A 24,637-nucleotide genomic window follows, 5' to 3' on the forward strand; every position below is an offset into this window, starting at 1 on the left:
CTCATGCTGAACCATCTTGCTAGACTAAGAAATTTCAATTGCCCTTTGGTCTTCAATCCTTATCTTCAATTCCCTTTCTAAATCAGGCCATTTTGCTCATTTGTCTCTCATGGTCTTCTTCTGTTGTGGTGTTTTCAGGAGGGTTTCTTCTTCCTGAAGCCAGTCTCATATTGTTTTCTCAGTTGGAGGAGGACCAAATTTGTGTTCAGTTCCACAATTTCCATTCACTTTTGCCAACTGAATCACTTTTGATTTGAATTCAACACTCTATGAAAAACTTTTCTGAGCCATTTCTGGGCAGAATGTGGCAAAATGGAACCTAATACACTGGGTAACAAATGCAAAACAATGAGATCAAAGACAACAAGTGGGGAAAAAGCAGGAAATGCAAGTGACAAAAATCTACCACAATGAGCACAAAAATGGGAAATATAAGTAAAAAACAATCTACAACTATTGTATAAGACGCTCCCAGTTTTTAAACCCCAATTTTTTTGAAAAAGTGTGAATCTTATACATGGGGAAATTGGTATATGTAATGTAGATAAATTTGAAGCATTTCCAATAAGAACAGGGGTGAAATAAGGATATCCATTATCACCAATACTATTCAACGGAGCATTAGAAATATTGACTTTAGCAATAAGAGAAGAAAAAGAAATTGAAGGAATTAGAATTGGCAATGAGGAAACAAAGCTTTCATTCTTTGCAGATCATATGATGATATACTTAGAGAATCCAAGAAAAAATCTAAAAAACTCCTTGATACAATTAACAAAATCAGCAAATTAGCACTATATATAATAAACCCACATAAATCATCAACATTTCTATATATGAACAACAAAGCCCAAGAGCAAGAGATAGAAAGAGAAATTCCATTTAAAGTAACTGTAGACAAGATTAAATACTTGGGAATCTGACTCCCAAATCGAGAAACTGTATGAACACAATTATAAAGTATTTCTCACCCAAATAAAGTCAGATCTAAATAATAAGAAAAAAATGGCAATTGTTCATGGTTAGGTCAAACTAATATAATATAAATGACAATTATATCCAAATTAAATTTCTTATTCAGTTCTAACCAATCAAACTACAAATTATTTTACTGAGCTAGACAAAATACTAGCAAAATTCATCTGGAGCAACAAAAGGTCAAGAATAGCAAGGGAACTGATGAAAAAAATATAAAGGAAGATGAACTAGCTATATCAGATCTGAAAGTAAAAGTGGTGGTCATGAAAACAGCCTTGTACTGGTTAAAACACAGAGTAATGGATCAGTGTATTAGGATAATTTCAAAAGAAACAGTAGTACATGACTACAATAATCTACTGTTTGACCAACCCAAAGACATTAGCTTCTGGGATAAGAACTCACTATTTGATAAAAATTGTTGGGAAAACTGGAAAATAGTATGGCAAAAAATACCAGATCTCACACCCTCTACTAAAATAAGGTCAAAATGTGTACAGGATTTAGACATAACTGGTGACACCAGAGATAATTAACAGACAAGAAATACTCTATCATATTTTTAGAAAGAGGACAAATTTATAACCAGCAAGAAAAACAGTACATTATAAAATATAAAAATGAATTATTTTGACTATATCAAATTTATAAGTTTTTTCACTAATAAAATCAATGCTGCCAAAATTAGAAGGCAACCAGAAACCTGGGAAACAATTTTCACAACTAAGAGTTCTGATAAAGGTCTCATTTCTAAAAAAATATATAGAGAGAAATGCATCAAATTTACAAGGTTCCAAGTCATTCCCCAATTGGTAAATTGTCAAAGGACATGAATAGACAGTCTTCAAATGAAGAAATTAAAGCTATATGTATAATCATATGAAAAAATGCTCTAAATCATTATTGATTAGAGAAATGTAAATTAAAGCAACCATGAGGTATCATCTTAAACCTATTAGATTGGTCAAGATGAGAAAAAGGCAAAATGATCATTGTTGGAGAGGTTGTGGGAGGATTGGGACATTAATGCATTGTTGGTAGAATTGTGAACTTATCCAACCATTCTGAAGAATAATATGGAACTATGCCCAAAGAGCAACATAACTGTTCATACCCTTTGACCCAGCAATTCCAATTCTAGTCCTATATTCAGAAAAAATCATAAAAAATAAGAAATGTTCCACATATTCCAAAATATCTATAGCATTTCTGTTTATAGTGACAAATAATTGAAAATTGTATGGATGCCTATCAATTTGGGAATGTTTAAACAAGTTATAGTTTATGAATATTATAGGACACTATTGTTCTATCAGAAACCATATGTGGTCAAACTCTAGAGAAGCATGGAATGAGTTACAGGATCTGATTCTGAGTGAAGGGAGCAGAATTAAGAGAACAAGGTACACATTAACAACAATATTGTGAGATGATCAACACTGATGGACGTGGCTGTTCTCAGCAGTTCAGAGAGCTAGGACAGCCCTATTAGACTGATTATGGGCAATTCTATTCCCCATCCAGAGGGAGAAAAACAAAATTAAAAATAAGCCATTCAGAATCTGATGAACACCACATTCATATTTTTTTAAAAAAATATTCCTTATGTATTTCTTTCTCTTAATCCTAAATCCTCATACTGAAAATGGCCAATCTGTAAACATGTTTAATACACAAACGTGTATGTACAATATTAAACTGACTGTTCATCACTGAGGAGAGGGTATGGTAAGAAAGGGTAGAAGGAAATTTTGCAACTTAAAAATACACCTCTGTAAATGGATGAATGTTGAAAAAAGTGTTGTATTTGTATTCTAAAATGTATTTGGCAAAATGAAATAGGAATATTTTTTTTTTTGATGTTAGTTAATATAGGGTCGAATTAGAGATAAGAGGGATCAGCTCCAATTGGCAAATGGATCATCATTAGGTTAAAAAGCTGGAGAAGGGTTTAAGAAATGCTCCCTGTCCAACCATGCAACTCAGATCCAGAAGAAAAGTCTTGGAAAGACTTTATGGCCACTGATGAATTTATCAGAGCTTAGGGAACAGATTTAAGCCTAAGCAGGACAAAGAAAAAAGCAGGAGGAGGTTTGCAGTAAAATGTGAATTGGCAGTGAACAAATGGGGTAGATTGTATATCACTCTACTACTGGTATCTTGGATGGAGTCCCAATCACATCTAGGCAATTACTGTTTTAATCATTTCTTTACCAATCTCTTACAGGAACTGAAGACTACTCTTCTTTATCACAGGGGCTTATCACAACATTTTGTTCCATCAGTTTTTTCTGTCATCTGCCTGAAAACAGGCCAACTCTATTATTTTATTTGCCTCTGACCTTACCCCCATTTTTTTTGTCCCTCCAGATACCATACTAAATATTCTGTACTTTTTTTGACACCCTAGAGTTTGTTTTAATTAGTAATTAATGATTATCATTCCCTCATCAACCTCATGTCATTTAGTAATTAGGTTCACAAATAAATATTAAATTTCTCATGTGCAAAGGCATACAATGGTACAAAATGAACCAATTTCTGCTGTCAAGGAAATTACATTTCTAAGTCTCTTATTTACTTCTGTTTCTGATTATGAAACATTAAGTGTAAATATTTCACCATAATATTTGTTCTATATAAGCAATCATAATAATCTTTAATGTGTGGGACATCAACAAAGATATGAGCAAATTTTTTGAAAAAAAAAACTTGATTGATAAAAACTATTTCAAAGAGTGCTCACTGATTACTGTCATAGAGAAACCATGTCATCTCATAAGAACAGGCCAATGGAAATCTTATATGTAGAATGAATAACTTAGAGGATAGGAAAACCCTGGATCAATGATCTGGCCAAAGGTGATAGAAAACGTTTGAATCTAGAACCTGGTCATTGAAATTAATGAAAAGAAAAATATAATATAGCCTCAATTGGCCCAGGCCTGAAATGTTCTTTATCACCTCCTTCTATTAATTTCCCTAGCTTCTTTCACATCTATGCCCAAATCTCACCCTCTGCCGGAGCCTTTTCCCAGGTCCCCTGGTGGCTTGAGCCTTTCCTATGAAATTATCTTCAGTATATGATATCCATGTCTTGTTACTTATCCATTTATTTGCATATTTCCTGCCCTATTAGAATGCAAAATCTTTGTGAAGAGCGAACATTTTTTGAACTTATTTTCGTCCCTAGGGTTTAGCAAAGTACCTGCCTGCCACACAGTAAGCTTTTGATAAATACTTAACTGATTTTCTGAAAACTCAAAATTCTCATATAATAAAACATAATTTTGTTTCTTTTATATGTCCAACAATCCCAATTTATAATCTACATAGATTTCTGAGAAGCACTATGACAGTAAAGAAAAAAGCATAAGAAGATAGGTTCATTGCTATTAGGTGGTGAAGAGGTTAATAGTACCAAACCTGGAGTCGTAAGACCTGAATTCAAATTTAGTCCCAGACATATATTAGCTGTGTGACCAGATGCACACTTAATCTCCATTTGCCTCACTTTTCTCAACTGTATATTACAGATAATAATTGTAAAGTGCTAGGCACTCAGTAGGCAAACCTTTCTTTTCCTCATTTTTTTTTTTTAGGTTTTGCAAGGCAATGTGGTTAAGTGACTTGCCCAAGGTCACACAGCTAGGTAATTATTAAATGTATGAATTCACATTTGAACTCAGGTCCTCCTGACTCCAGGGCTGGTGCTCCATCCACTGTGTCACCTAGCTGCCCCCTTTTCCTCATTTCTTAGTCTTTCCCCCCATATTTATACAGATACATATTCCTATTATACCTGAAAACAGTGACATACAGAACAAGGGAGACGAGTTCATGTTTATGTATGTAGAAATATAACATCTACAATGATATTTCCCTGTGTTTTAACAATGGTAGTCTTTTTAAAAATGTATTCTACCTTTAATGAAGGAACTATATTATTCTAATTAAATTAAGTTTCATAATCAAATAATCAACTTAATGAGTATTATTCCCTTTATTCTTATTAAAGGATTAGCAAGGCAAAAACTGGAGGTATCAAACATACAACAAATCCACAACAATACTAAGTTTGTTTAAAACATTAAAATTTAGGGGAGGCTAGGTGGCACAGTAGATAGAGCTCTGGCCTTGGAGTTAGGAGTACCTGAGTTCAAATCCGGCCTCAGACACTTAATAATTACCTAGTTGTGTGGCCTTGGGCAAGCCACTTAACCCCCATTGCCTTGCAAAATCTAAAAAAAAAGAAAAAAAACATTAAAATTTGATAAGGAATATTTAAGGTGATAAATGAAAGTACAATAAATATAAAAACATCATATTTTAAAATTAAGTTTACATGCAGCCTATAGATCCTTATGAATGGATTAGTAGCACTTATTTCTATTTCAGTTTGATCCCATTGTCTACAGAATAGAAATTTCCTCCTTTGGGAGTTCTTCAAACCAGCTAAACTAGGAATCCAGGAATAGAACAATCAGTTTGATTGAAACTACACAATCTGAAGCAATACTACAAATCTATACGGACATTAGTTTTGTGAGGAAAAGAGGACAAATAAGAAAAAATTTTAAAAAGCAACAATACAAATACTACTGTATAGATTTTGTTAAAAGTAAGATGTTTTTTAAAAAGTCATTGAAAGGAAAAACCTACCAAGGGGATAGAAGAAATCAAATACAACAAGGCATTTTCTTAGCAAATACTTTCAAAAAGACAAAGAACAGAAATTATAATAGAGTGAATATGAGCTCAAAATCAAGGCCATGAGGATTAAGAAAGAAAAATTAAAATCTATTTGGACAAACCAGACACTGAGCTCAGAAAAAGTCTTATTTTCTAAAAGAAGATCCAATAGAGCATATTGGACAATATATTGAATGAAAAGGGACAACTGTGTAGCATTTGTTTAAAAATCAAATTTTGAGGGGCAGCTAGGTGGCACAGTGACTAGAACACCAGCCCTGGAGGCAGGAGGACCTGAGTTCAAATTCAACCTCAGACACTTAATAATTACCAAGCTGTGAGAACTGGGCAAGTAATTTAACCCCATTGCCTTGCAAAAAACTAAAAAAAAATCAAATTTTGACAAAAGCTTCAAGGATATACATCTGAGAGAATTTCATACTTTAGTTGATCATCAGAAGTCATGAAATCTCATTTTGGAAGATCTTGTTGAGGAAAGAGAGGCATTCCTAAACCTTAGAATAGAATTAAGAACAATGTATTTTTTTTTAATTTATTTAAGGCAATGGGGTTAAGTGACTTGCTCAAGGTCACACAGCTAGACAATTAAGTGTCTGAGAACAAATTTGAACTCAGGTCCTTTGGACTACAGGGCTGGTGCTCTATCCACTGCACCTGGGCAGCTTAAGTGGTTAAGTGGTGCAGTGGATAGAGCACTGGACCTAGAGTCAGGAGAACCTGAGTTCAAATATGGCGTCAAACACTTAATAGTTACCTAGTTGTGTGACCTTGGGCAAGTCACTTAACCCCATTGCCTTGCAAAAACTAAAATAAAAAAAAAAATAAAAAGAACCATGTATTTTGAGAAGCAAACAAAAATGTTGACCTGCATTTACAAAGCCATTTTTGTAACTAGATAATTCATGAAATGATATATAAATATCTTTTAAATCTAGTCCAACAAAGCATCATTTAAAAACCCCTATTAATGCATCTTGAATCAAAAAGACTAACAATAACAACCACATATGGACTTAATGAAAAATTTGAAGCTTCTAATTTTTTGTTATAGTTTTCAACTAACCATACATTTTTCCTAAATGTCCCTAACATTTTTCTTGGAAAGGAGGAGATATTGTGTTACATCTTCTATTTTAACTGCTATTTATAGAATATTATCCATATTATATACACATATCAAGTTTATTTTTGAGCTGCAATTTTATGCTGGTGATAAAGTTCTAAATTTACATTTTAAATCTATGTTATAAACACCCCTTTACTTCTAAACACAAGACTAATTATAAAAATATTTTAAAAGTTTCAACATATTAAAATAGAGAATAACTTTGAAATATAGTATCATTTTTCTGCCTTCCTAAGTGTTTCACTTTAGAAAATTTCCCCAGAAAATAAGAAACATTGCACAGAAAAAAAACCTTTAAAAAATAAAACATTCTTAAATTATTTAATGAGATTTTTTCTTTAGTTTATTATTACACAATTCTTCTTTAACGTATTATTTAACCTTTTCTTAATGACTCAAGTTATCATTAAGAATATTAGTTCTTGTATTTTACTGTAACAACGATTTGCCCTAAGGGACTACTGAGGAAGGTAATAAAGCTGTTTTCCCTAAGAAGAAAGGTACCATAAGTTTTGTGGTTTTTTGTTCATACATTTATTATTTTTTGGTTTTGTTCTCTCTCTGCTCAGTTAGTTTTACTGACACTTCTGATTGCTATCAATGTGCCTTTCTGTAGGTATATCTTTTATCACACACCCCACTTCTGTTTTCCTTGAGATTCTCATCTCCATTGGGCTAGGAAACAAGATGCTCAAGTTTATTACAATTGTTATCTAAAACACGTTAACAGCAACTATTAACTCTTGTTCCTATGTTTCTTTAAGCTTTACAAAGCATATTCCCCATAGCAGGACCATGGAACCTACAGTACAGCTATTGTACCTATTTTAAAGGTGATGAAACTGAGGATAAGATAATTTGGTTTAGGTGTGGGAAGCAAAGAAAGAACTCTGGATTTGGAGAACTGAGTTCAAATCTCAGATTTTTTCACCCATTATCTGTGCAAGTGGGTAAATCAATTTATCTGTGCTTCATTTTCCTCATTTGTACATGAAAAAGGTTGGGATTAGTTGACTTTTGTTGTAAATTCCAACTCTGAATTTGAAGAGAAAGCTAGTACATATAAAAGTCTGTATCCAAACACTATTCAACAATCTCAAGTTGAACTCCCTTTCTATGCCCCAGTATCATTTTTATCAAGGGCTAACTTAACCTATGGGACTTGATACAATGATTTTCTGTCATTTGTTTGGGCTTCTCATAGTTTTCTTTTTAGGCTTCCTTCCTGATTTCCAACTATATTATTTATAGTGGATGTTGCTAGTTAGTGACATGCATGTATATAGGTCAGAAACAGTTACTACTCAACAAATAATGTCATTGGGTACAGAGGCTCTAATTTATGTTGAGATGTCTAATCATTAAACACTAAATGTAAATTAGGTGATTCTTTTTGATAGCTCAGAGAAAAAGGAAAAAAGTTGCAGTTTTCTATAAATAAGAACCTCTTGAAGGTGTTACTATTATCAAACTTATGTAAATAAAAGAGGAAATTTAAAAAAAAATCAATGCTACTAGAGAATTGATCCAGCCTTCTCATTAATAGTGGTCATTAAGATAGAAATAATAGCAATTACTTTTTTCTTAGATGACTTATATAATGCAGTTTCTGACAGGTTTATTCTCTAATAAGACCAGCAATCTTCCCATTTGACATTTTGTCCTAATGCCAATAAAAGTCTTTAAGGAACACTCTCTTTTTCTCCCCTAGAGGTGAGAAACAGGAATCGTTAACTGTAGTGGGAGGATCCTGCAGATATATGAAATGACTGAGATGGTGGATTTCTAAGTAGAAAAGGCTAAGGAGCAAAATAAAACCATAGATACCATGTAATGTTTCGTTCTATACCTTGAATCTGTCACATCTCTATAGGGAGGCAGATGGTATCACTGATTCTCTGAAGTAAAAGTCTTGCCCTTTACAAGCCTCATTTTCAGGCAAAGTACTCAGCAATCTGCAGTATAGTATACTCTTCAGAGACCTTGAATTTTTAGTAATTAGGATTTTACTGCTGTTTGTATGATCTGATGAAATGTTTTAATTAGTGGTCATTGAAACCATGCAGGTATAGGGGTATTACCTCTATTCCTATTAAATGTTTGCTGAACCCAAAACCAGAGAATTATAACAATAAATTAAATAACTTTTGAAGTGAATTCCTTTTCTACAAAACAAACAAACAAACAAAAGCAAACAAATGAACAAACTAGGCTATTGCTTTGATTTTTCTCAGCTTTCCAATTTCTAGTCCATCAGGGATTAAATTAACAGTAGAAGGGGTATCATCTGTTTGCACAAAGGAAAATCCAGAGGCTTGATGATCAGATATGGAAGTTAAACTCACAGAGGAGGATTTCAGACTAAAACCATCAAATTACCAATATGTGGAGGGCGTGAAAAGTCTTTGTTATCAAGAAGACACAGAAGCCATTGAATCATTAGTATGAATAAAACGCTTGCCTTGGATATGCAAACATGAAGTTTATGACACAAAGGGCAAGATATTATTTTACAGAAGTACTAATTTCTATTCATACATTAAAGGGACCATATTCAATTCCAACAAATGTTTTATTTTCTTTCAAAAGACTGAGGAAATATGGAGTCTATGCAAGGTGAAGGATCAATAGCCAAAGGCATGAAAGACCCAAGTTACTTTGCAGTCCAAGTGGTCACATTATTAGCATGATACCATGAAAAAAATGCCAGTGATATAATTAATTCAAATGATACCTATTTGAGTTTGAGCTTCTTTAAAACAGAAATTATTCTGCTTTTTTCTATTTATATGCCAAGGGATTAAGATAAAGTAAGAACTTAGTAAATTTATTTTGCTCATTTTATTTCATTTCACTCATTCAATAAATTCCTTTTTCATATTAGTCCAATGTACTTATGAATTTAGGAGTGTATGAATACTTTTGCAACAAAAACAACCTATGGATCTGGATTGGATGGGAAAGGAGGGCAATTCTGTTCTATATTGATCTTGGACAGACTCTGTCAGGAGCCCAGGATTGGAAAAAGAGAATACCTCTTTGAACTGCTTTTGGAAAATTATATAGTTCTGTTAATGATTCCTATCTTTTCCATAAAATAAAGGCTCATATTTTTAACACCAATTTCTTGTGGTGATAATGTATTGCTATGAGTTAAATGCTGATTTCCAACAGACCAAAACTGAGGACCATTCAAAGGGAAATGGAGAAGTACATGGTAGGAATTAATAGTGTGCAGCACATTATAAATGAGGAATTCTGTTAGAGTAGTACTAAGAGATTTTGTCAAACAAATATATTCATGGTAGGAAAAAAACAACTAAAAATGGACTGTCATATAGCAAGAGTAGCAGTTAATTGATGGACTGTTTGCTCCATTGATAAATTAGCAATGTCAAGAAATCTAAAGGAAGGTTCCCAACATTTAAGTGGACATCCTGTTGTGGATTTAGAAGGGATTAATTGGAATGGCATAAGACAGGCATATCTATATCTATATATCTATATATCTATATCTCTACATATCTAAATCTACATCTATCTATGTATTTATGTAGAGATAACTATATTTATATCTATTTTTTGAGGGGTAATGGGTTTAAATGACTTGTTTAAGGTCACATAGCCAGGTAACTATTAAATGTCTGAGACTGAATTTAAACTCAGATCCTTCTGATCTAGGACCATTGCACCACCTAAGCTGCCCAACAGGCAGAACTTTGATATGTATCACTTAAATGAGTATCACAATACAGGTCATTCAGTCAATTGAAAAATCAATGTTAATTTTAGAATTGAAGTACAATTCATCATAGCAAAAACAACCAGTTTTATATACAGTGGACAGATAATTGAACTTGTCATCAGGAGACATACAATGGAATCCTATCTCTGCCATTTACTAGTTGCATAACTTCGAAGTAAATCATTCTTCCTCTCTGATCCTCAGTTTCCTAATTTATAAAATAAAGAAATGATACTAGATAATTTCAAAGGTTCTTTTCAGTTCAAGCATTTATGAGTGGCTAAGGAAAAATAAGAAAACAAACATATAGTTGTATGTAAGAGGCTGAAATATGGAATAAGGACTAAACTGGCATTCCATTGCTCTGGAGATCACATGATGAGAAAATTCCCTCTATTGATACAGGTTTAGATCTTCATAATTTAGTCTTAAATAGTTTTCGGGAGACCTGAGAGATGATACCCAGAGTCAAATAGTCAGGATGTATCAGAGATGAGATTTAAATCCAGGTCTTTTGGCTTCAAGGTCATCTCTTTATCTACTATACTATGTTGCTCCTTTTACATTATCCCAACTCTAGTTTTCATTCATGCTATTGGTTCTTGATTCCTTGGGAGATTATTTACTTGTTTGAGGGTTGTATGAGGTGGCAACGTTAATTATCCTAAACTTATCCTAAAATATTATTTCTATAAAAGAATTTTGACTACTCCTCAATGAGAAAGACAGAGAACTACCAGCCACAGATAAGTTGTTGTCAGAGCAACTTAGGGAGGAACATTTTCAATAATGTCTTACATGGTTGGATATGTGAGAGGACAGATTTTTAAAAATCTTTTATCTTAGCTACTATTTTGAAAGGAAATGAGTGTTAACAATGTGTGACCATTGCATTTTTGTTTTGGGAAAGAGACAATGTTTAAATTAAAAGCAGAGAATTTTGTCCCAGTTTAAGTCAAGTTAACACTTGCAATTATTGCAGTGTTAGTCAGGAGCAAGACAGTTAAGAAAAAATCATATGTTGTCTTTCAACAGCTCTGAAAATAGACTCAATCTATTACAAAATAACTGGCATATTAACATCTGAAAGGAGTATAAAATAGTACTAAATATGTTTTTTACTAGTTACCTTTAAAATGCTTCTTCTACACAATCATAAAGAGGTAGATAGATGGATACAGATATAGGAAATTTTCCATAATCATGTAAAGAAAAATAAGTTTTATTCAAGGAGTAGTAGGGTTGATTGAACAATTTAAATGGTAACTACAAGTAGCTATTTAGAGCTTGATGTAAAAAATATTTTCTTTTATCAAGTATGGTGGGGGTGAAGAAATTGAAGGACACTGTGGAATTTCTATCTTACTTTAATGTCCAGTAAAGAAAATAATCTCATCAAATACATAAAACCTTGAGGGAAAGAATTGTTTTCACTGGTACCTAGGAAGTGGTTTAATAAGTGTTTGCTGCATTTATGAAATTTTATTTGCATTTAAATAGGTAAATAGCTTGAACTGATGGAAGAATATATATTTCTATTAATACAATTTCTAACACCAATAATGATTCTATTTAGTTGGAGCTACTATTTATCACTCAGTATTATCCCATTTGGGATCAAATGGGTTGAAATTTTATGTAAGAATCATAAGACTAATTTTCATTATTAAATAAATTAATATTTATTTATAATCCTATTCCCTAAACTACTGAATTACTTTCCTCAAAAATTTAATGCAACTTAATAGTTGGGATTTTTTCCAAGTAATTAAGTCAAGGCTTACCTTTTCACTTGACCTCCCCATTCACAGACTGTATTCTTTCTGGTTACAGATAAGTTAAGATTCTAATTCCACATCAGTCCTTATGAAATAAGTTAGAAAGTTTGACATAATTCCTGCATTATCAACAGGTCTCAAAGCCCTTATAAGGTTATAGAATACTGAGCAATGGTGGCTACCACCTCTTCACAAAGTTTTCATTTAATCTCAAATGATCACTCCGCATTATTTCTACTAGATTCTCAGAGGTCCCAAAGAGTGGTTGAATTTCTTGATATTCTTTTCTTTTCTTTTTTGATAAATGTATCACCCAAAACAAGTTTATGATGAATCTGAGGGGAGAAATTCCTTTGTCTAGAAAGAGTAGGTTTTTCAACTCATAAGAGATTTTTTATGTATTATTTTAAAAAGGTTGTTTCCCAAAAATTGGAGTCAGTTTCAGGAAACAGGTTTACATTCAACATGAATTAAGCACCAAATATATGTTAGACCCTGGGGAGGGTACTTGGTTTTAACATGTATTTGGTGCTTAATTCATGTTGAATGAATGAAAGTATCTGTCCCCATTAAACTTACATTATGCTCTCTAGGATATGACTGAAGCAGTCCCAAGAACAAAAGGTACAGGACCGGATCTTGGGCAAACTAGAATAGATTATATTACCGATTAGTCATAGTCAGAAAAAACATAAGTGGGTTGGGAAATTAATACCAGGATGAGACCATCAACTGATAGTTCACTCAGATATGATAGAGAACTTTGCTCTACAGGTATATCTTGGGGTCATCCAGGAGCCTTGGCAACTCTTTGTAAGAGGGGCTCCTTTGATAATACTTGGATCCCTACTAAAATCCTTTTACCTTTGATCTAATTATTTTGAGCATAACTTATTTCTGTGTAGTTGGTTAAATATTGTCTCATGGGGAGAAAATTTTGCTGGCATCTCAGAGTAGGGACTGTCTCATACCGTTTTTAGTATCCTCTGACTAACACATTTCTTTGCACATACTAGGAACTTAACGTATATTTATTGACTGTCTACTGACTACCTCATTGATTCCTCTTAAGAGATGAAATTTTCTGATTTTTAAAGGTTCCCTCATCACTTCTCCCCTCTCTTCTGGGTTAGTTAAGGGGATCATTATCTTTGCCTCCCTGTGTCCCAGAAGAGCTTTTAATTTCCATAATAAAATGGAGGCAAAGAGAAATTCTAGCCTAAATTCAATTTCCATAGAAGTAGGGGTGTTTATAAACCCAAAGGATCTAGAAATGTGAATTAGAAAGGAAACTGGGATTTTCTCTACTGGAACACCTGTCCTTTATGAATTATTGGACCAAACGAAGATGCTCAGCTTAGGGCTGAAACCTAACAGAAGGGGAAAAATGGTAGAGCCATAATTATGTGATATGTTATCTACTGGCTGATGGCATGCACCACTAGCCCTAAGATTAAGCAAATAATATAGATAAAGCCTTTTAGTAAGTTATGGTAATACAAAATTAAAACTGAATTATTCTTTTCTCCCAAGAAACTTATATTCTATTAGAAATGCACCATGTATCTAGGTAAATAAACAGAAAATTTACAGAATAAATACAAAATAATTCTGTAAGGGGGAGAAGAGTAACAGGTTGGGGTAATCAGAAACCTCCTGAGTAAAGCATTAAAGGAAGATAGAATGACTATGACTACTTTAGTGTTTGTGTACAGGTGTGTCATTGGTATAGATATATCTATCATATAGCATCCTCTATTCTACAGTGGAAAACTACTTCCACTGCTAAATATACTAATGCTCACCAATTAAGTTAATCATATATATATATATATATATATATATATATATATATATATATGTATATATACATATATACATATATATTTATTTTTGATATTGTTTTACTTTTTCAATTAAATGCAAAGATAGTTTTCAGTGTTCTTTTTTGTAAGGTTTTGAGTTCCACATGCTTCTACCTCCCTCTCTTTCCTCCATTTTAGCTAAGACATCAAGTAATCCAATATAGGTTATATATGTACAATCATGTTCAACACATTATTTCCATACTAACAGCATTATAAAAGAAGAATAAGAAATAAAGGGAAAACATGAGAATAAGAAAAAAAAAAACATAAAATAATATTTTAAAAGTGAAGATAGTATGCTTTGGTTTACATTCAAACTCCATATTTTTTTCTCTGAATGTGAATGGCATCTTCCATCACAAGTTTTTTTAGAATTATCCTTGAACTATTGAGAAGAGCTAAGTTCTTCATAGATGATCATCAGTTAACTGAACTTTAGCAAACCACTCTACTTCTCTAGAATTTACTTTCACTTCTAACAGATGTTCTTAATCTTTTTTTTTTACTGTCATGACCCTCTTTGCGGATTCTGATAAAGCCTCTGGTCCCCCTCTCAAATTAATATTTCAAATACATAAAATAAAATACATAGTATTATAAAGGCAAACAATTTCATTGAAATTCAATTAGCATTTTTCAAATAAGCTCACAGATCCCAGTTTAGGAACCCCTGAAAAATGAGGTGCCTAAACTAGATATTTTTGACCACCTTTTCCCATTCTGTCAATATAGAAAAAGGTAACAGATGAAGGGTGTTTAATACATGAATGCTATAGAATATTTTAAAATGTAGAAATTCTTTAAGGTAACATCAAAAAAATATTCAGCTCATCCATCAATAATTATTTGAAAATAATTTTGGTTGCATACCTACAAGAAGAGGTATGATTGTGCACGTCTTTTAAAAAAAAATTAGGTTTTTGTAAGGCAATGGAGTTAATGACTTGTCCAAGGTCACACAGCTAGGTGATTAGTGTCTGAGGTCACATTTGAAAGGACCTCCTGACTACAGAGATGGTTCTCGATTCAATGTGCCACCTATCTGCCCCTCACTGCCCCACCTAGTTACCCCCCCCCACTGCACCACCTAGCTGCCCCCACAAATGTCTTTTATACAAGTGATACTCAAAATATATTTTTGGAATGATGGATGATTTAGCAGAGTTAGGGTGAACTATGAATAAAAGATAATTTTCAAAGAGTGAGAAGTCATGTATTAGCCTATGGAGTCAATCTAAGGCTTTCATCAGAATAACATAGGCTGCTGGAAGTCAGGAAATGCTTTTTTTTGTTTTGTTTTTGAATTCCCTAGCGCCTACCACAGTGTCTTACATACTTGTTTAGTCATTCTTCATGACTCTACTTGGCAATGATACTGGAGTGGTTTGCCATTTCCTTCTCCAGATCATTTTACAGATGAGGAAATTGAGGTAAACAAGATAAAGAGACCTGCCCAAAATCACTGAGCTAACAAATGTCTGAAGCCACATTTGAACTCAAGAAGATGAGTCTTCTTGACTCCAGGCTCAACATTTAGCACTGTGTCACCTAGCTGCCATCTGTATATCTAATGATTCCTGGATTGTATAACAGAACTCGAAAAAATGTGAATTAATTTTGCTATAGAGGCGATATATTACTCAGGGATGTTAAAAATCAAATTAAGAAAGGCCTACATTTCCTTTGGGAAACTCTTGCCAGACTCTTAAAATGTGACTATAGAGAAAGAAATAGGTAGACGGTAGATAAAATACAAGTTGAGACTTTCCTACGTGCCAGATATTATACTAAGTATTGGGAATGCAAATACAAGTAAAAAGAAATAGCAGCTACTCTCTAATAGTTTACATTTTGATGGAACTGCTAGTGGCACAGTGGATAGAGCAGCTGGCCTGAAGTAAAGATGACTCCTCTCTCAGAGTTCATATCTGATATCAGACACTTATTAATCGTGTTACCCGGGGAAGTCACCTAAACCTGTTTGCCTCAGTTTCCGCATATGTAAAATGATGGTAAATCATTCTGGTATTATTGTCAAGAGAGCTCCAAGTGGGGACATGATGGACAGTGACCAAGCAATAACAACAAAAAAAGAGAACATATAAATAGGAGCTGAAAAACAGTGATTAGAGTTCAGTGGTAGAACAACATAAGAGAGTCTGGCAAGTAAGAAGCATAGGTGAGAGAAGTGAGCTATGGTTGACTCAAGCAATTCTTAAAATAGAATTTCTGGGCAAAACTTACTAAAAGAAGGAAGATTATTGGTTGTTTATAAAGCAAAAATGTTTTCTAAACAATTACACATCTGCTTGACCTACACTGATCATAATCATAGACATGAGAGCTAGCATCTTCAACAATGTCACTTAAAAGTCATACTGAGCTAAGACTCAGGTCACTGGCTTCAAAGTCTTCTGTCTGACCATGTGCAGAGAATGTAAAATGAGATGTTTCAGCAGCTGCTGTATTGCAAAGAATAAAATGGGATAATCCAACTGGGAAGTGATAAGAAGATATAAATTGACTAAAACTCTGCTTCCAGAAAAAATGGCTTAATTCAGACTCACTATTATGGTGGAAGGAGGATTCTCCCAGGATAAGTTCATCACTTCCAAACTCACCACTATGCCTCCAAATCAAGCCTCGATTGAAAACACTTCCTTCAGCCTCCTCTCATTTTATTGATTGGAGGGTTGGATGGCTAAGTAGTAAACTCCTCTTGATATCTTGATATCAGTTTACCCATGTTGTACTACCTGGTTTCAACTCTCAAGGATAGCTGGGTCCCTCTGGCACCCCATTCTCCTTTCTCTTTTTTGTATGCTATCTCCCCTTTTAGGTGATTACTTCCTTGAAGGCAAGAACTATCATTCTTTTTACTAATTTACTAGTTGCATCCTCAGGATTTGTTACTTAATAAATGTTTATTAGATTGGATTGGAAATATTCCTGGACTTGGAGCTATCAGAAAGTGGGTCTAAATCTCATCTAGTCATGCATTAGCTCTGTGACATTGTGCAAGTCATTTAAACACATTAAAACACTTGTTTGTAAAATGAATATTAAAAACATACTTTGCAAAACTTATGAGAATTAAATAGGCATGAATTAAGCTTGACAATGTTTGAGAAATTGAAGCAGCTAACTTCTCTGGTGTACCACTACAGAGAATGGAATTGCTCCATTTAGTGAAGACGGCAGTCTGATGACCGAGTTGCAAACAGGGCAATTCTTTCATAGAACATTTGCAGTTCACAATCCAAAGAGACATTCCATGTGTGCTTAATGTGGGAAGGGTTGTTTTGTCCCACGCTGGTCATTCCAGCTGCAACTATACAACTAGATGATCATCACCATCACTAGAGACATTGTGAAAGACTGTTAACAATGGACGTACCACTTCTTCAGAATGAGCTTTTTCATGAAGTTACTGGATTTCTCTGATTCTTATAACAGACTTTGAGAGTTGGAAGGAACTATGGAGATTAAATAGTTGAATTCCTTAATTTAAGAAATATGGAAACTGAAGCTCAGAAAGTTGGGTTCTTAAAGATCACTCATAAACTTTTTATTTAAGGCATTTATTTTATTTAAAAATATAAATGGTTGAAGTGTATAAAGGTTAAAAGTCTTGCTCCAAACTCCTTTTTTTCGTGGAATTTTTATGTAGTTGGGGGAAAAGATAGCATAGAAAAAGGAGCTAAGATGTAAAAGGAGAGTTGGGGTGGTGTAATCTGGGTTTAGATGGAAGAGTGATGAAGAGGAAATTAGATTGCAATTGAATGATTTGTAAATAATAAAGAAGACTATCCTACCTAAAGACTAAGGTACTGTAAGTAACTATTTTAGAGTGAGCCCATTTAATCACTTCCAATCACTGCCAGACTTCGTGATTAGGCATCATTTGGGTAGAAGCAAATGGCAGAGGGCTAACCTACTTCCTCTAACTTTCTCAAGGATTTCTGACTGTCATTCAGGCTTAGGTCTTCTCTTTGCTATCTAATACATGGATGGACTGAAAGACCTAGGATGAGAATCTAAATATCTCAGAGCTAAAAATAAACTGATTTATCAGTTTCTTAGGGGAGTAGTAGTCAATGATCTGATAGATCATACTATCTGACATAAGTGTGGGGAATCTATTGCAGGGGTTCATAAACAGAGCCCTATTTGGATTATAAAAAGGCACAACGTTCTCTAACATCTAACACTGAAATTTAACATTTCCTCTGATTATTTAAAATATAGTTCTGAGAATTAATCATTTTGTAGATGTTACCAGATCTCCAAAGGGGTCTATGATAGAAAAAAGAGAAATTAATGTGCTCTGCCCATATTAGTGATTAGTGGAAAAGTGTTGCAATAGTGCAATGTGCTAGCATTAAAAAGGGAATGAAGCTGAAAACAGAAAGAAATAATGGTGGGAGAGAAAAAGTCAGTAATGAAAGGATTTATCCTCATTCTCCTCTGAGACACTGATAAAAGTGGTATTTGATAAATCAAAAAAACCCTGGTATTCCTTTTTGTCTATTGATTGAACAAATGATTTCCATTTTCTTTGTATCCTGTGAGAAGAGAACCCAAGGGGACACTTCTTGAGATTCCCTTGTACCAATGTACATAATGAGGTAGCTCACATTCTCACACTTAGGTCCAGGCTTATAGGAACAGCAGTGAATTAATATTGACTGGAATTTTGAGGGTTCCCCAAAGATTTAATACACTGAGACTCCAAAAATATCTTATGTGTGAGAATTTCTCTGGGAAATTTAGTCTCTGGACTGAGGAAATAGATTCTCCTTACTTAAGATCAGATCAAAGAATTCCAAACTTGGATGGCATCTCAGAGGTCATATGCTATAACCCATATTTTATCAGCTATTCATTCTATGATACTCCTAAAAGTGGTCTGCTTAAAATGATCTCATTAGAGGCGGTTAGGTGGCATAGTGGATAGAGCACCGGCCCTGGAGTCAGGAGTACCTGAGTTCCAATCCGGCCTCAGACACTAATAACCTAGCTGTGTGTGACCTTAGGCAAGCTACTTAACCCCATTGCCTTGCAAAAACTAAAAAAAAAATGATCTCATTACCTCTTAAAGTAACCTCCATATGTGGATCATTTCATCGACTAAAGTCTTTTTATATTGTTTTCATAGAAATTATTTGTTAAACATTTCCCCATCTTAATTTGAATAATTGATTTTTTCTTTTTCCAATTATCATATACACCCAACAACCTCTCCCCTTAGCCAAATAAATGTCATAAGTGCTAGAATTTCTAGTTACAACTATGTATGCTTGGGTAAGATTACCTATACATTTAGTAACATAGTAACTTAGTGGCTTTGGTCTAAAAGGATGTTAAAAGAAGATTCAGACAGTTTTATTGGGTTTCTGAAAATAAACTATACATGTATGTATGAGTGTGTGTAAATACATTCATAAATTATTTCCTGTGAATGTGGCAATTTAGTGTTTGAACCATGTTAAAATTGACCAAGGAGCTATGGACAAATTAATTTATGTGTATGTGTATATTAATGTTTATTTCAAGCAGCCTCAAAATATCATATTTTTGAACACCAAAAATCCATCAATTATCACCAAGTATTAAGCATACAAACAAGTGTTGAGAACAGAAATGTCATCACCAACAAACTTCCCTAATTTGCTGTTATTTATGACCTCTAGCTCCTCAAAAATTATCCATAAGTGAATAGTCACATGTGAAAAAATATGTTATCCAGTATAACTAGAAAGGAAAGAACACAAAACTCAGCAATAAAAGATATGAGTCACTAGACATTCAAAAATGATTATCTCATGTAACCTCTTCAATACTTGTTTATTTATCTGAAAGTGGACATAATGATCTTCCTACTCTATGCTTCTCAGGGCTGTTATTCTGATCCAGTGAGAGCATTTTCCAGTGAAAAATGAACATGAATTATTGGAATATATATATAATTCATATACATATATAATACATATATATTTATATACAATATGATCATAGGAAGTTAATTCAAGTACACGTATGCAATTTAACCTCATTATAACTGTAAAGATGAGAATTTTTAGGATCTAGATTCATTTTCCATGCCAAAGTATTATTTTGCTTTACTTAAGTTTGGGAAGCAAAAAGAAAAGTCTGACAATTTTTACCAGCTGTTCCCAATAGTAGAAAATCCTTTTACAGGGTTATATATCTAAAAGGTGGGGTCTTAGAAAGAGCCCCTAGTTCCCTTGACTCCAGCAGACAGTACTGTGTTTCATTGTACCATGTTAATAAGCTCATTTTCCCCCTAAAGATACAGCATAAATTATGACACCAGTGACACATTTATTCCAGTGTGTATATTTATAGGTTTTTTTCAGTGACTCTCTCAACTAATTTCATGAACCAAATTAATCCAGCTTCATTTTACATTTTCTTTAGGAAATGTACTTTACAATTGCCATCTGCCTCCTCATCAATTTCTGAAACCAAGAACCGCAGCGCATTTGTGACATGGTGTCCTAATGCGATTCAATTAAATGAGAAAAATGTAATGAAACCACAAAACAGATTTGGCAGTAAAAATGTGCTTACCTTCATATGTTCCACTTTCGAGGAGAGCACCACTTTTTTCTAGTTCCATAAAGTCTTCAACAGTGATGAAAATATAGTCCACACCAGGGACCTCACCCTCCTTATGTGGCCTTGTGGTACCTGAACCCCAAAACAGAATAAACAGAATATGAATTGTTTGTAGATGAACTTTAGAAACGTTTCATTTCTGAATGGTGAGTAGCACTTACTTGTGCATAATTTGTGGTTGGATTCTATATTTGTCTTTCTGTTTAGCAACAGAAAATACTGGAGTGGTAAACATTCCAGTCAATATACAAAAACATCTTTTTCTATCAAGTTCATAAAGAGTGCATTGCCATAGAATATTTCTGAGCCTTTTTTAAAAACAAAAACCATTATGCACTTTATGAAGAGGTGTTTTGAGTGCTGAGCCAGGAGTTGGCTAGCTTAGGAATTTACATATTTCTCTCCTATGAATAGACTTTTATTATTCTGTGCATACTGCTGTGTTATTACATAAATGAAATCAAAAAACCCATTAAAATATATCAATAATCTTTCATGTACAGGGTCAAACTATTTGAGGTACTCACTTTAATTTAACAGGACACCTAGGTGTTATAGTGCATACAGTGCCTGACCTGGACTCAGGAAAATCTGAGTTCAAATTTGACTTCAGACATTTCCTAGCTATTTGAGCCTGGGTAAATCACTTTGCCTGTTAGCGTTAGTTTCCTCATATGTAAAATGAACTGGAGAAGAAAATGGTGAATTATTCTAATATTTTTTTTGTCAAGAAAAACTCACAGGGGTTAACGGCGAGTTGAATACAACTAGTTACAAACAACAATAACATTTTGATTTTTTACATTTGTTTTGAGAAGTAGTATAGCAGAGTGGTCTTTGTAGTAGGAGAATCTGGCTTCAAGTTCTGCTTTCTTACATGCTACCTATGTGATCTTGGGGAAGTTACCTAACTTCCCAATGCTTCAGACTACTCTCTGATACCAGAAGATTCATGCAAGCTATAAATCCGCATTAGTAAAAGTTTCTCCACATTAATAAAATGACAGGTCGACACAATCAAATAAGGGGAGGGGAAAACTAAAAATTTCACAGCCAGATTTTCCAGACAATTTCCTCATATCGACTTCTCACGCTTTGTCATATACATAAGGCATCACACATGATCAGAAATGAATAAATAGTGTAAATAAAGAGGGGGCAAATGCCATGCAGAATCCTACATAAATCAAATATATAAGTAATCAGCAATTTGGGGAATAAAAAGCAGAGAGCGCATTTAACTACTCTTCTAAGAATGAAAAAAATATTTTATGTTTAATTTTTAACTTTCATTCTTTGCATTATATTCTCAAAGTCAAAATGACTAAGACTGTTCCTTTAAAACTCTCAGAAGAAAATCTAGAGTGCAAATGAGAGGCATATATTACTGTCAGAATTTACAATATGCTAGGAGACTATTCTTAATTTAAAAAAAATAGAAAGGACAAATTTCATTGAAGCTGTTTTAAAAACATTACCCCTCCAAAAAACACTTTATAACCTCCCTTGCTTATAAAACAAATTTGTTCTTAATAGTTTTTAATGGTATATATTGATTTTTTGTCATTTATATTTAAGCTATGACATACTGTGTAATGCTTTATGTTCTTCCTTATGCTAGAAAACCTACAGCTCCTGCATCTAGCATAAGCAATATCCTTTAATTAATGTTGTTACCACAACCTTAACTTTCAATTTCCTGTGTTTAACCCTTGTGGATGAATAGTACATTATTAATATATTGGGGTGGTTTTTGCAATCAATTTGTTTTTCTGTTTTGTTTCATTTTTATGAGAACACACTCAAATCATTAAGAAAAAATTATCTCCTGAAGATTCAATTTTCCTTACTGATTTATCTGCATATTTCAGAAGCTACAGACTTTGATTAATTAACCACTTTCCCTGTGCCAATGCATTTATATACACAATATGTATACAGAACCAGATCCTGAGTCACCATCCTCAGGTACTTTGACTTTTTGGGGAGTATATTTAATTTTTTTTGAGGGGGCTGGAGTACACCTTCCCCTTTTATCAATTCTAAATGTCAATTGATTGTATCCGAGCTTTTACACTCAAATGTTAGCTACATTCCTTTTGTCTCTACGCTCTAATTTGCCAACTCATGATAGATAATATCAAAACAATGGATCATGCAAGTAGTGCTGGAGAGAACTATTGAGGTCCCTGTAGATGTGAATACTGCAGATATTTTACAGATAATAAAGCCTTGGCTCTCACTGGTAGCAATTTATTTGACTCTAAGTTCAGTGTTCTTTCCTATCAAATTAATAAACATTTATTCAACTCCTACTGTGTGCAAGGAACTGTACTAAGTGCTGAAAGTATTAAAGTGTCCCTCCCATCAAAAATGATCTTATATTTTAATGGGAGTGACAACATGCAAATTAATATATACAAAGCACACCATAAATAGGATAAAAAGAAATAATTAGCAGAAGGAAGACACTGAAAATAAGAAGGATTAAGGAAGACTTCCAGTAAGAAGACAGAATTTTAGTTAGGTCTTAAAGAAAGTAGTCAGAGTAAAGGAAAGAGTATATTCCTAACATGGCTTTTGTAGCCGGGGGCGGCGGGGGGGGGGGGGGATTGGAATTCAGCTTCCATATTATATCTTGTAAGGGAGGTGGAAAAGTCCCTAAATTCTGAACTGGGACTACAACATGATCATTACCAAGAAGGTTAGGGAAAAGTCCAATATGGCAAAGCTCTAAGCAGCTGCATATAAAGATAAGCTATTTCTGATGCTTTGCCTCCCTCAGAAATATATTCATATTGCAAAATCCTCTTCCACCTCCTGAGAAAATTCATTTCAGGTTGTATACTCAGGATTTTTAAAAGCAAATAAAAATTTAACCATTAACCCCAGAATATAGACAATCATGAAAAAAGTTATTCTGAGGTGGCTAGGTGGTGCAGTGGATGGAGCACCAGCCCTGGAGTCAGGAGGACCTGAGTTCAAATCCGATCTCAGACACTTAATAATTACCTAGCTGTGTGGCCTTGGGCAAGCCATTTAACCCCATTTGCCTTGCAAAAAAAAAAAAAACTTTAAAAAAGTTATTCTAAGTTTTTCTAAGAGCTTTCCTATCTTCCATCTAACAATGCTATTTCTTTCAATGCATTCTTTTGTGACTTGTGAACTACTCCCCTTTCCATCCCTCTCTGGATCCATCCTGGCTGAAAATTCCTTTCCAAAAATATACTCCCCTGAACTAATGGCAATTCTTGAGATGTGGTTGTCTCATCAGGGCAAAGTACAGCATTATTATTCATTAATTTACTTGAAAGAAATGCAACCTGAAATTGTGTTTGTGACCTAAAGGTTTCCTTTAAACAAATGAATATCCAGGAATCTTGTACTTTGAGGTGATTTTTAAAGTGTAAGACATTACATTTAATTAATGGAGAGTCCAATCATTCTTAAAATATTTCTCTTCAATCTGTTTTCCAGATCGACTTTTTTGGTGGGAGGGGGAAATGGGATGATAGTAGATACCTTATAAATTCTTCTCATTTTTCAATCTTTTGACTTTGTCTTACTATTTCTTGTCATATGGAAATATTGAATTCTGTCTACACCATTCATTTTCCAGGGAGTCTGATTCTTGGGTAATGGTTATTATTCTTTTTTATTTTCTTTTCAATATTTTTCTTCTATATTTCCATTTTTAATTAAATTAATTTTTTCATCTATTGCACATTACTTTCATCAGTTCTTAGAATTTTTAAGATCAAGCAATTTTTTTCCATCTAAGACTCTA

General features: G+C 33.5%; 1 protein-coding gene across 1 annotated transcript in view; it reads right to left on the reverse strand.

Moving 5' to 3' along the window:
• The window catches only part of MAGI2 (membrane associated guanylate kinase, WW and PDZ domain containing 2), a 1,847,576-nt gene that overhangs the window by 755,465 nt on the left and 1,067,474 nt on the right, over nt 1-24,637 (reverse strand). The window contains exon 3 of the mRNA XM_074194021.1: nt 20,803-20,922. Within this exon, the coding sequence (XP_074050122.1) occupies nt 20,803-20,922 (120 nt within the window). The remainder of the gene's footprint in view (nt 1-20,802; nt 20,923-24,637) is intronic.

This window comes from Macrotis lagotis, chromosome 7 (genome assembly GCF_037893015.1).
Source record: "Macrotis lagotis isolate mMagLag1 chromosome 7, bilby.v1.9.chrom.fasta, whole genome shotgun sequence".
Lineage (NCBI taxonomy): Eukaryota > Metazoa > Chordata > Mammalia > Peramelemorphia > Peramelidae > Macrotis > Macrotis lagotis.